At 37.0% G+C, this 12,487-nt stretch overlaps 1 protein-coding gene across 2 annotated transcripts in view; it reads right to left on the reverse strand.

Annotated features, from left to right (window-relative positions):
* Positions 1–12,487, reverse strand: part of phc2a (polyhomeotic homolog 2a (Drosophila)) — a 43,991-nt gene that overhangs the window by 8,030 nt on the left and 23,474 nt on the right. For both annotated transcript variants that reach the window (XM_066672686.1, XM_066672685.1), the window contains exons 8-9: positions 3,508–3,887; positions 1,298–1,457 (exon numbers count right to left, since the gene is read on the reverse strand). In XM_066672686.1, the coding sequence (XP_066528783.1) occupies positions 1,298–1,457; positions 3,508–3,887 (540 nt within the window). The remainder of the gene's footprint in view (positions 1–1,297; positions 1,458–3,507; positions 3,888–12,487) is intronic.

Here is a 12,487-nt window from a genome sequence, read left to right on the forward strand (position 1 = left end):
AATTACTTGGAATAAAATCTTTTCACATTCATTTCCACTGAAAATTTTGAAGGTTTTATCCTTCTCTTGTAAAGTTTTCTCTTTTGGGAGATACATGTTTTTAATTGGACAGCGAATGTATATACTCCACCAATGATAAGACTCACATTTTCTTTTACACGTACATTCAGGAAAGTAAAAACAGGCCACAGAAGAAAGAGCACGACTGAACAGTTTTCAATTTACAAAACTATAAACAGTATATTAACAAGGCCCATATGAATCCCTCACACACAGCAAGTTGTCCTGACCCATGTATGCAGCTTGACATGATTTATGGATTCAATGTCCAAATTGATCTTGCAACAAAACCTCTCCAGACTGTGCCTTAAAATGCGTTTAGTGGCCATTGCTTTCATAAAAGAGCAATTGATCATCATTCATAATTGAACGTCTGAGTGGATAGGCCTCAGCTACACCTGCCAGACAGCTAGAGTGTCTACCTTTATTCCCAAAGCCCATTGGAAATAACAAAGCAGAGCCCCTTGCCTCTAATTATGGCCAAAGCTGTCACATTCTAGCAAGTGCCTGGACTGAACAATAGACACTGGGGCGTGACAGATCTACTCTTCCGCTTGAGGGGAGAGATAAAGTGGGGATGGCCTTTGTGATGGTGCTTGGCAAGCCTACAGATGGCAGTGACATAGTGGCCACTGTGCTCCTGGCCATTTAGACCAAGCTTGGCACTCAGACAGAAGTTTGGGTCTAGGGTTTAGGAAACTATTGTATTTTTTCAGTGAGGTCCAGGGGATATGAATGTTTTTATGCACAAAAAAAAAATAAAAAACCACTGCATTTTTATAAGCCATTTTTATTTTTTAACTCAGATTTAAACAGGCTCTTTTGGTTACTTTTCCTTTAAGGATGACAAAAGTGAATGGCCTCCATTCTGACTGACTGTTGTGTACTGTGCTTTGATAAAAAAAAAATTGCAGACTGAAACATTCCTCATAATTTCAAAGCTAAACGTCTGCAGACTGAAAAGGCCAATATCTATGTAAATGCAATTTATTTGTGACATTACCAAATTTGAATTCAAAACAGGACATTTATGAGGCCTCATTCATAAATGAACCAGACAAGACAATATTAATATTAATTAGACATGACAATATAAATATTCTATGGCTCCCTGAAGTATATTTGTAGTCATTTATTAGGCCTAATTGTTTATAATCAACCATATAATCATTTTCAATCAACAGTTTTCTATTCACAAACCAATCAACCCAAACAATATATGAGGACATGGCTCTACCTTCAGGTTGGTCTGAGTAGATGTGGTCAGACAGACATTGTTCTGGCTCGTGTGTGGACAGGGTCTGCTGCTGTTGTTCGCCTTGGACTGGGAAGTCTTCTGTGGCTGCAGGAGGAACATTTTTATCCTTATCAGCATCATTCTGGGTGGCTGTGGCAGTCTGGGAATCAGCATGCAAAATAGGATAAGATCAAAGAGGAGGACCAGAAGAATAGGCAATGGCAAATATGTTGTTGCTGTTGTTAAATTTGCCCCTAACCACAAGGTGTTTCTTATGACATTTAAAACCCTTCAAGGACAAGTCTGGCATATTGTAATGATCTTTAGCTTCATGTATTCAAATTCAAAGCATTCAAATCATTTCACTCAATTGATACATTGATTTATTGCCATCTCCAAACATCACTTAAAGCTCAGTTAGTGGAAGAACTATTTCTTATCTAGTTACTAAACTTCAGAGAACATTGGTAATCCAAGCTCAGTAATGTTCTTGATGTGTTTAAACCCAGATTTAACAATAATTTTATCTCCCTTATAGAAACTTTAATTACTTTCATGCATTGTCTCATCTCTAATGCTAGGTTATGCAGGCCCTAGTCTTTGCCACTTTTATTTTCATTGCGTCAAATTGGCCTCACTGTCAGATTTCTGCCAGTTACATTTTGATTGGCTTCTTCTACTCGTCATGGCAAAATAAACTTGTGATTGGACCTTGTGTCTGTCAGTTAAATTTCTTTCCCTGAAGTAGTAGGCGGTTCTTGGCCATATTAACTGACAAAATGTACCAGAATTTTAACAGTCTGGCAATGTTAGACTATGCAGCCCCTTGACTGAATAACAGTGTAAATCCTGTCAGGTAAATATTACTTCAGCTTCTTATATCCCTAAGTTTGTGTTGTCTACAGCTTGAGTATTTTGTCCTAAAATGAGCATTAAGTCATGAGTTAAGACGTGAGTTAATCTGACTGAGAATTATTATACTTTTGAGACAGCTGACTCTTCGACTAATTTAGCCCGTCTGAGTAGATACACAACCATGGCATTCACACATTCCAGCAAGACAGCCATAGGGCAATTGTTTTTGACTGGAGAAACAGGATTGATACTGGTATTAAAGAAGAAGACAGGTTACCAACACTGCATTTCTGTTGCTATAACAATGCGTATAATACCAAGCTGTGATTCTGAAGGCTAATTAATTAACATTGCCTAATAAATGTAGTTTTTACCACGCTCATTTGAAATGGTAAATTTGTTCAGGTAGAAGAATGCTGCATTATTATTTAACCTTGAATAAACCCTAGTTTTAAATTAGCCAGCTAATGCTAGCAATCAAATGTCATAGGCCTATATGTTCATTCATTCATTCATTATCTGTAACCGCTTATCCAGAAGCGGTGGGTCCAGAGCCTACCTGGAATCATTGGGCGGGAATATACCCTGGAGGGGGCGCCAGTCCTTCACAGGGCAACACACACACATTTACACATTCACTCACACACTCACACCTACGGTCACTTTTGAGTCGCCAATCCACCTACCAATGTGTGTTTTTGGACTGTGTAATAAAATAAAATGAAAGCATATAGGCCTATTCCTCCCAGTTTTATATACAAATATATTATTAAGTGTTCATATCCTGTTTATTTACCCATATATGTAAAGTCATGAAAGTTTGCACACACCTTTAAAACTACGTTTCTTCGTATGATTTAAATTTTTATTATTATTTAATTATTATTATTTTATTATTTAAAATATATATATATATAATTATTAAATGTTATTATTGCTTTAAATAAATGTAGATGACCTAAGATTTATAATATCCAGAGATATTCCAACTTTTGCGTATGACTGTGTGTGAAGCTCTTCTCTTTCTGTTGAACTGTGGGACAATAATTTCCATCATAATGTACACAAAAATCAAACTGTATTGAATACGCATTGTGAATTTCATAGTACACTCAACTTTGACACTTGGTATTATACTACATAATAATAAACAAGCTATCAATAAGGGTGCAATTTGGACAATTGGGATGTCTTTGCAGTGAGCTAACATTAATTTCAATTGACTTTGGACCATTTCTATTTGTCTATTTCTCATAGAATTCGCATCATGTTAAAGGCCGCTATTGTTTTCAAATGGTGTTAAAAATGATTTATGATATTTTGACATGACACAGACAATACATGTTTTGTCTTACTTGGGCTGGTGGCGGTTGAAACGGCAGATTGACAGCTGCTATCTGCAGCTGTTTGGCTTTGGCAGAGGTCAGTAAGGGGGGCTGGCCATTGTGGGCCAACACCTGAGGAGTCACAGTGGAGTGGAAGATGGTAGCTTGCTGGCAGGAAGGAGATTGTTTGGGAAGCATAGGGATGGCACACTGCTGACCTGGGAGGGCAGGCTGGATGGCCACAGCTTGCAGAGCTTGGAGGGTTTGGGTTTGGGGCTGCAGGCTGGGCTGGATGGAGGCCTGTTGTAAAAGCTGAGCTTGGCTTCTCTGAGACAACTGGGACTGCTGTTGGATCACAAATTGCTGCCTGTGTTGCTGGAGCAGCTGATGGGTCTGGATTTGGGTGTATGCTAAAACAAACAGAAGCTTTGTAAGTGAGCAGTCACATTAAAGGTATTCATAAACGATTCATGTTTCACACAGGAGCTGAATTTTCCTGAAGGGTGTCAAAACAAACCACAAGAGTTGGGTTTTGGGTTATGTTGTAAAAGTATATATGGAAAACAAATGTTATTAGCACACTGTTGAAACCTGTGAATGTTCTCGGAGTAGAAAATAATATGCAGTGCACAGTCTACAAAACTGATTACATAAGAAATTATAGTGAAATACCTCTGGCTGAAAGATATATTTCTGTAATCATTTCAGGCAGCTAAAGAATGTAACTATAAGATTTGAATACTAGTTGCCCTGCCGTCTCTCTAAATAGGTCCCAGCTATTTCAGAATATCCTGGTGTGCTTTCACATAAAGTTTGAGCATGTTATTCTAGTCTGATTCAGTTTACACCAACTTAATGCAAATTGTTGGATTGTCTTTAAGGTGTATCTTCAGGTATTCAAGCTCTGGCATATCTTACTGCTCTTTTAAAACTATATGGCCTATCCAGACCACTTTGCTCAGCTGAACCAGGCTTACTGCAAATATCCAGTATACCTTAATGCTCAATGAGAAAATCATTGTTTTATGTAGCTCATAAACTCAAAACAGCATTTCAGTAATCAAGCTCTGTAGTTGTTATGGAGGTGTTTACTTCCAGATTAAAGCTGTACTATGTAAGTAAGGCAAGTTAGGGTAATTAGTGACCTTTCTGGCAGAAATATTTAATTGTACGAATATGGAATTATCTCTTGTTGTTTGTAGATATGCCAGTATTTAAACAGTATTCATTCATTCATTGTCTGTAACCGCCCAGTTCAGGGTCGCGGTGGGTCTGGAGCCTATCCAGAATCACTGGACGGAAGGCAGGAACACACCCTGGAGGAGGTGCCAGTCCTTCACAGGGTAACACACACTCACACACTCACAACTATGGACACTTTTTTTTAATCGCCAATCCACCTACCAATGTGTGCTTTTGGACCGTGGGAGGAAACCGGAGCACCCAGAAGAAACCCACACAGACACAGGGAGAACACACCAAACTCCTCGCACACAGTCACCCGGAGCATGCCACTGTGTCGCCCCTTAAGCAATATTGTTTTATCTTAATAATATTTTACTGACAAGCTGCATTGCTGAAGTTTTCTCTGAGACATGAATCCAGTTAATGCAACTGTTTGAACATGACACAAATATTATAAGACAGCTCAGCATTGGAGGACAGCATTAAATGTGTTACATGCCATCCACCTAAAAATGAATGTATGTATGTGTTATTTAAAAGCTGTGACTCCAATCTCAGTCAATGTTACATGACCTGTTATCCCAAAACCAAATCTAACCTTTCTCCTACAATCTTAAGTGGCTAATCCACTGCTTTAAGCACTGAGAGAAGTGTGACTGACAAACCTCAGACTTCTTCTGAGGTGACTAACCAAGAGCAGAGCAGATGAACACCACAAAACTTTCTAGATGGTGAGGTTTTGTTGTTGTGGTTGTGTTCAAACAACCGTGCTATTGCAACACCTACAATTAGCCAATGTTTTGCTGTAGATCCTGCCTGAGGTTTTACCAGAAGAGGTTTTAACAACATTCTCTTTTGCTTAAAGTCATTTTATTTGGTTTAAACATGCTAAATGAAGACTTATGTTTACATCGTGAAAAAACAACAAATTTGTGATGTGATGTGAATACATTAAAACTGAGGCAGAGCATTTGCTGTTGGGTTCTGAAACTGATGCCTATGGAATCCCCTAAGGAGGTAGTTTTATTGTTCTAGCAACTCAGCATTGCTAGCTACAGGTCAATGGGTTCACTTGGCATAGTTCTGTACTCAGAGCTAGCATAGGACCAGTCACTGCTCATACACACATGAAGTGTCAGGAATAAAAATGAGTGAATCTACGAGAGCCACATTACTACTGCTCCTCTTCATTCATGCTCTACTAGCCTTAGTTGTGGTACATGAATGGAATACTAACCTACCCATTTATGAATAACCTCAGGTGACTGCACTCCACAGATTTAAGTGGGCTTTCCACTTTTCCATGGTCTTAATGAAAGATTTAATGTATATGTTTTGCTTTTGCTGAATATTCCTCCAAAGATAAGAAAATCAATATTTAAAAAAAAAAGAAAATAAGAAAAACAAGCATCATGTGGTAGTTTAAAAGGGCCATTCTTATATTTTTCCTGACTGTTTTGAAATAATGGAGGCTGACCACTATGTTTAATGTATGTATAGTGTGTGTATTGAAATCACTTTCCTGGGAAAACAATTTGCTGTGCTTATTATACTTTTAAAATAATAGAGTTCTCTAAGATTCTCTAAGGGTTCTTCAGTCAAGACAATGATCCTGTATAGAACCATGAACACTAAAAAAATATTAAATTAAATAATAAATATAAAATTATTCTTTGCATTTTTTCTCAAGGGTTCCTCAGATAGATAAGAAATTTTTATGGCTCTATATACATACAGATATACCGACATACAGCACTATTCACTTACGCTGTTGTTACTATGTCAGTCTTCAATTTGTCAATTTTATTTTATATATTTTTTTCATATCTAGAGCTATTATTTTTTAAAGGATCTGACATAGAACCATTTACACAATATTTTCCATCAATCTGAAAAACCCTTCAATATGCAGAAAATCCTGTATGAAAGTTTATGGTTCTTTGAGTGTTTGTGGTTCTATACAAAATCCACTGGCATTACTTAAGACACCGCTGGAGGACCTTCTTTTTTTTTTTTAAAGAGATACTTTGAAATCTGGACTGAAACAAGTGATGATCTGATTAAATTAAAATAATTTAGACTTTACAGCTAACCACCAAACCACTCAGTATGGTTAGTTATCTGTGCAGGTAAAACACAAGTAATTGTTTTGACAGTCCATTGCATATGTATGTTTACAGTTCTGTCCAGAATGAGGAGACACACAATGCACTTCATTGTCACGTTATTTGCTCCTCTTTTCTTTAGAGTTCCAACATCTGTAAATAGACAGCTCTGATTTCTTGCTGAATCAACCGCAAAGGGTTCTTCTCCTTTTCAGATTTGATGTGTTTTCTGCTGCATTAACAGTTAGCACTTAGTGGATATAACTGCAGTGACTTCTGCTAGCTGTGACATCATGTGCATGTGAGTTCATCATGTGAACTTAAGATTCTATTTATATGAAAGGGAAAAAGAAAGAGATGACTCTAATATTTCATGGCACCTACAACCCTAATTCCAATTAAGATGGGATGTTGCGTAAAACATAAATAAAAACAGAAAACGATGATTTGCACATTCTATACTTATTTGAATTCACTACAAAGACAAGATATTAAATGTTCAAATGAATAAACATTATTGTTTTTTTGCAAATATTCACTTATTTTGAATTTAAGGCCTGAAACACGTTCCAAAAAAGCTGGGACAGGGGCATTTTTACCACTGTGTTACATCACCTTTCCTTTTAACAACAAGTTTGGGAACTGAGGACACTAGTTGTTGAAGCTTTGTAGATGGAATTCTTTCCCATTCTTGCTTGATGTAAAACTTCAGTTGCTCAACAGTCCAGGGTCTCCACGGTCGTATTTTGCGCTTCATAATGTGCCACACATTTTTAATGGGAGACAGGTCTGGACTGCAGGAAGGCCAGTCTAGTACAGTTTACTACAAAGCCACGCTGTTGTTACACATGCAGAATGTGGCTTGGCATTGTCTTGCTGAAATAAGCAGGGACGTCCCTGAAAAAGATGTTACTTAGATGGCAGCATATGTTGCTCCAAAACCCGTATGTACCTTTCAGCAATTTATTGTGCCTTCACAGATGTGCAAGTTACCCATGCTATGCGCACTAACACACCCTCATACAATCAGAGATGCTGGCTTTTGAACTTTGCTGATAACTGATAACAATCCGGACAGTCTTTTACCTCCTTGGCCCAGAGGACACAATGTCCATAATTTCAAAAAACTATTTGAAATATGGATGCGTCAGACCACAGGACACTTTTCCACTTTGTTTTAGTCCATGTCAGATGAGCTCGGGCCCAGAGAAGCCAGCGGTGTTTCTGGGTGTTGTTGATATATGGCTTTCGCTTTGCATGGTAGAGTTTTAACTTGTACTTGTAGATGGAGTGGCAAACTGTGTTCACTGACAATGGTTTTCTGAAGTGTTCCTGAGCCCATGAGGTAATATCCATTACAGAATGATGTTGGTTTTTAGTGCAGTGCTGCCTGAGGGATTGAAGGTCACGGGCATTCAATATTGGTTTTCGGCCTTGCCTCTTACTTTCAGAGATTTCTCTAGATTCTCTGAATCTTTTGATGATATTATGGACAGTAGATGATGAAATCTCTAAATTCCTTGTAATTGTACATTGAGAAACGTTCTTAAACTGTTGGACAATTTGCTCATGCAGATGTTCACAAAGTGGTGAACATCGCCCCATCCTTGCTTTTGAACGACTGAGCCCTCTGGCGATGCTCCCTTTAAACCCAATCATGACACTCACCTGTTTCCAGTTAACCTGTTCACCTGTGGAATGTCCCAAACAGGTGTTTTTTGAGCATTCCTCAACTTTCCCAGTCTTTTGTTGCCCCTGCCCCAATTATTTTGGAATGTGTTGCAGGCCTCAAATTCAGAATGAGTGAATATTTGAAAAAAATAAAAAATAAATAAAAACAATAACGTTTATAGGTTTGAACATTAAATATCATGTCTTTGTAGTGTATTCAATTGAATATAGGTTGAAAAGGATTTGCAATCGTATTTTGTTTTTATTTATGTTTTACGCAACGTCCCATCTTCATTGGAACAGGGGTTGTATAATGGCACATGTTTATATATAATATGTTTAACCTACAACAGTGAACAATAATGCACAATGGAAAAAAAAATCTATATTTAAAATTGTTCCCTGTTGAGGACATGGTAACATATATCCCTTGGAAATGCTATGAAACTCTGCAGCTAACACAATAAAATATTATTCCTGTACTGCAGATTGATAGCAAGCCAAGTTCAAAAGCACATGCTGAATTACACTGCTTCTGATGTGGTCCTTTCTATGGACATGGTTGTGGTCCCTGGTTTAAAGTTGCATGCATGGTAATAAATAATTAATTCCTGCTCCTTAGGCTCACAGCTATGTGAAACACAGAACTTGAATAAAAAAAGGAAATGTCTGTAAGACTTCCTGGCTTTGAGGAAAGAAAGCAGAGGACAGCATTTAGTGTTCCTCTATGGGTTACGCCTCAGGGACAACGGAAACAGTAGCAGAAGAAAAGAAGGTTGAACAGAGTTTCAATTTACTGGATATACTCCATATTCCTTTCCAGTTAATGTGGGATAGAGAATATACCTGAATATATGTAACAGGTCTCCATATCTGCACTTTAATCCATATTTTGTTCCCTGAGTACAAGCATTGCTGTTTTGTTAAGTGATTCCTCTCAGATTATTTTTTATTTTTACACAATTGTTTTTCCTCTAATATAATTTAAGCTCCTGAGATACCATTGTTTTTATATGAATAGTGCTGGCATTATCACAGTATTTTATTTTATATGTATTATGGTACTATGAAATTTACATTGTCCTCTCCTGTCTGCCATTAGTTGCAAGTTTTAAGTAATTTCAACAAAGATTTCAAAAATGAAGTAAAAAAAAAATAACTAGTAACCCCCAATAAGCTTATGATACCCATAAGACCATCAAAATGGCCACCATTTATATAAATGTGCTTTATCTTTCAGTACAGCAGTGTAACATTTTTATCTACCAGTCACATTCACTTCAGTACTGGTTTTGGAATGCCAATATATCACCCACCACAATACAGAACCCATTAGATCATAAGGGTTCCTAAACGCCTTTACACGTCCACTGAAAGTGCCCTTAGATGTAGTTTCAGAGAGCCAAGAAAACGTCTGGTCCTGCTTAGGCGTCTCTCCAATCATGGTCCAAATGCTATATTGAGGTCCATGCTGCTGGCTATGTTCTTTTCAAGTTCTAATGAGTTCCTCATGAAGAAAATATAGGTTGTGCAAAAGGGCTTTTTTCTTGGCACACATCCCTGTAGATTCCCAATGTTAGTCTTTCTGGAGGCCCGTTCACTTTAAATTTAGTGAATTTAGCATTTTTACCAAGTTACTGCAATAACAGACCCCTTTCAGAAGGGCTGTGCTTGAGGAAGCAGTTGGCTAGATGATCAGTAAAATGCATAAAATGAGCAGTAAAAATGTATTAAGTGTAAAACCACTGTTATTGCAACACTTTCAGTTCCTTGTGGTTGAATCATGCACAAAGAGTAAAGCTCCATATAAAGATTGATACTAAAACACTCTGTCAAGCTCTTACTACAGAAAATATGTCAACACAGCCTGGTACTTGCTACTCAATCTGAAACCCTTCATCCACAAATAACAGCAGCTACTTGTGGTTCCCATTTGGACTTGTTTGCTGCAGGCATGGCTAGTCTTTAGAGCAGCTCATTTCTATTAATATGACTGTGATGGATGATGTGTTATGAACATAATAGCCAGAGCAGAAGGTTGAAGGAAACAAGGGTTTGTGATTTATTCAGGTGTCAGGCTGCCATGTTATTAGACCTGGCGAGTAGAATTATACACACTGTATCAAATTTGTCAAAGTTTTAATACGGAACTCCTCAGGTTTTTAAAATATTATAATATTAATATTTAATCATTTATTATTATAATGGGTTGGATGTGAAGTAATGAATGATTCCATATAGTTTCAACTGGCCATACAAAGTTAGACATATTCCCAGTGGTGGTGACACAGACCTTACATAAAGGTTAACAACTTAATTCACAGAAAGTGCTACCTAAAGGTCTGAGATATACTTACATATTTTTTTTACTTATTATTATAGTGGTACTATCCACATTGTATATTAAAATGTAGTCTTAATGTGCTATAAAACCTGCCATTATAAATTAACATACTATTTTCAAATAAAAATTAACATGTTCTTGCAATGACTTACTTACAAATTATACCAGGCATTATCATATATTTCACGTACATTTGGATCATTACTACTGGTCTTTTATTTATAAAATCTGGCATGACAGAACCAACAAAATAAACCAACTGGAGGTGTGGGGTTTTGTTTTGTTGTGATATTAATACTATAATATTGGCACTACATTGCTTTTACACTATTTGAATTTGATATGAATCACTAGGGATACAGAGCACAGCTCAAGAAAATAGATCCAACTCTCTCTGTTATGTTCTTATATAAAAGCATTTGGTACATTCTGTCCATACAGCTCTTTTGTAGATGTTCAGCACAAGGTCAGAAAAAGCAGGAGAAATGTTAAAAAAAAAATGTCTTTGGCGTACATTGTGTGGCATGAACCTATCTGCAAATATTACACTCCCTCTACATGAAAAAGTGTGATTATTGTAGAAACATACAGTTGGAATAAACACACATTTTCAGTGGAGGCGTCAGACGCATTAAACAATATCATGGCCTTTTGTTATATAATTCCAGAGTGGAAAAATAGCATCACACAGTGTGACACTGTTAACAAAGACAAAGATTTTGAGAGAGAACGGAGTTCTTTGAGGAGAAGTCAATATACTGAGAATAACATCCGAATTTTAATAATAAAGTTATTATTTATCAAGAACAAAGTTGGAATATATTGATCATAGTCATAAAAGCACATGTGCTGCCTTCAGTCACTTTACTGACACTTTTGCAGGACACATTGCTGTTTTTTGTCGATAATTTTACAACTGTGTTATTGAAAACTTGACCCTATTTCCTCTCAATATTACAATTCTGTTTTCAATATGTATGACTTTATTCTTGAAACACTGACTCTCATCTCAAAACTTCTACTTAATTCTTCAAATACTTTCTGTATTATAAACGTAATCATCAGATTCAGTTTGTATCTTTTACTTAAGAACACCTTGTGAAAAAGAAAATGCGATACAATTGGCTTCCTTCCTGAAGCACAAGGTCAAGGCCTTCTCTAATAGAATGTGGGTGGCACAAACTCACACACGCAAAAGAAACCTTTTGAAATATAGCGTGGGTGTCAGAACCTAAGCTGGCCTCGCACACCACATGATTGAAAAGTTCGTTAACAGCGCATAGTTGAACAAGAGCAAGGATTCACAGGAAATGTCTGTCTGAAAGCAAATGCAGTGGAAGAATGACTTATGCTTGCGCTCGCTCTCTCTCTCTGCTTTTTTTCCTCTCTCTATTTCCCTTTCTTTTACTCTGTCACTGTCTCATTCATTCTCTCTCCTGCCCTTACTCTTTCTTTTTTCATTTTCTGTTTCTTTCTTTCAATTCTTTCTTACTTTCCTCATCTGCTTATTCTTTCTATCCCTTCACACCCTCCTTCTCTCCATGGGTTTTTAATTTATTTCTCTTTCTGTCTCCATTTTCTTCTGTTAGTATCACTCTTCTTCTCTCTCTCTCTCTCTCTCTCTCTCTCTCTCTATTTCCTTTCATTTACTCTGTCACTGTCTCATTTATCCTCTCTCCTGCCCTTAATCCTTTTTTTTCACTTT

The sequence above is a fragment of the Hoplias malabaricus genome, chromosome 5 (assembly GCF_029633855.1).
Source record: "Hoplias malabaricus isolate fHopMal1 chromosome 5, fHopMal1.hap1, whole genome shotgun sequence".
In the NCBI taxonomy this organism is placed as follows: domain Eukaryota; kingdom Metazoa; phylum Chordata; class Actinopteri; order Characiformes; family Erythrinidae; genus Hoplias; species Hoplias malabaricus.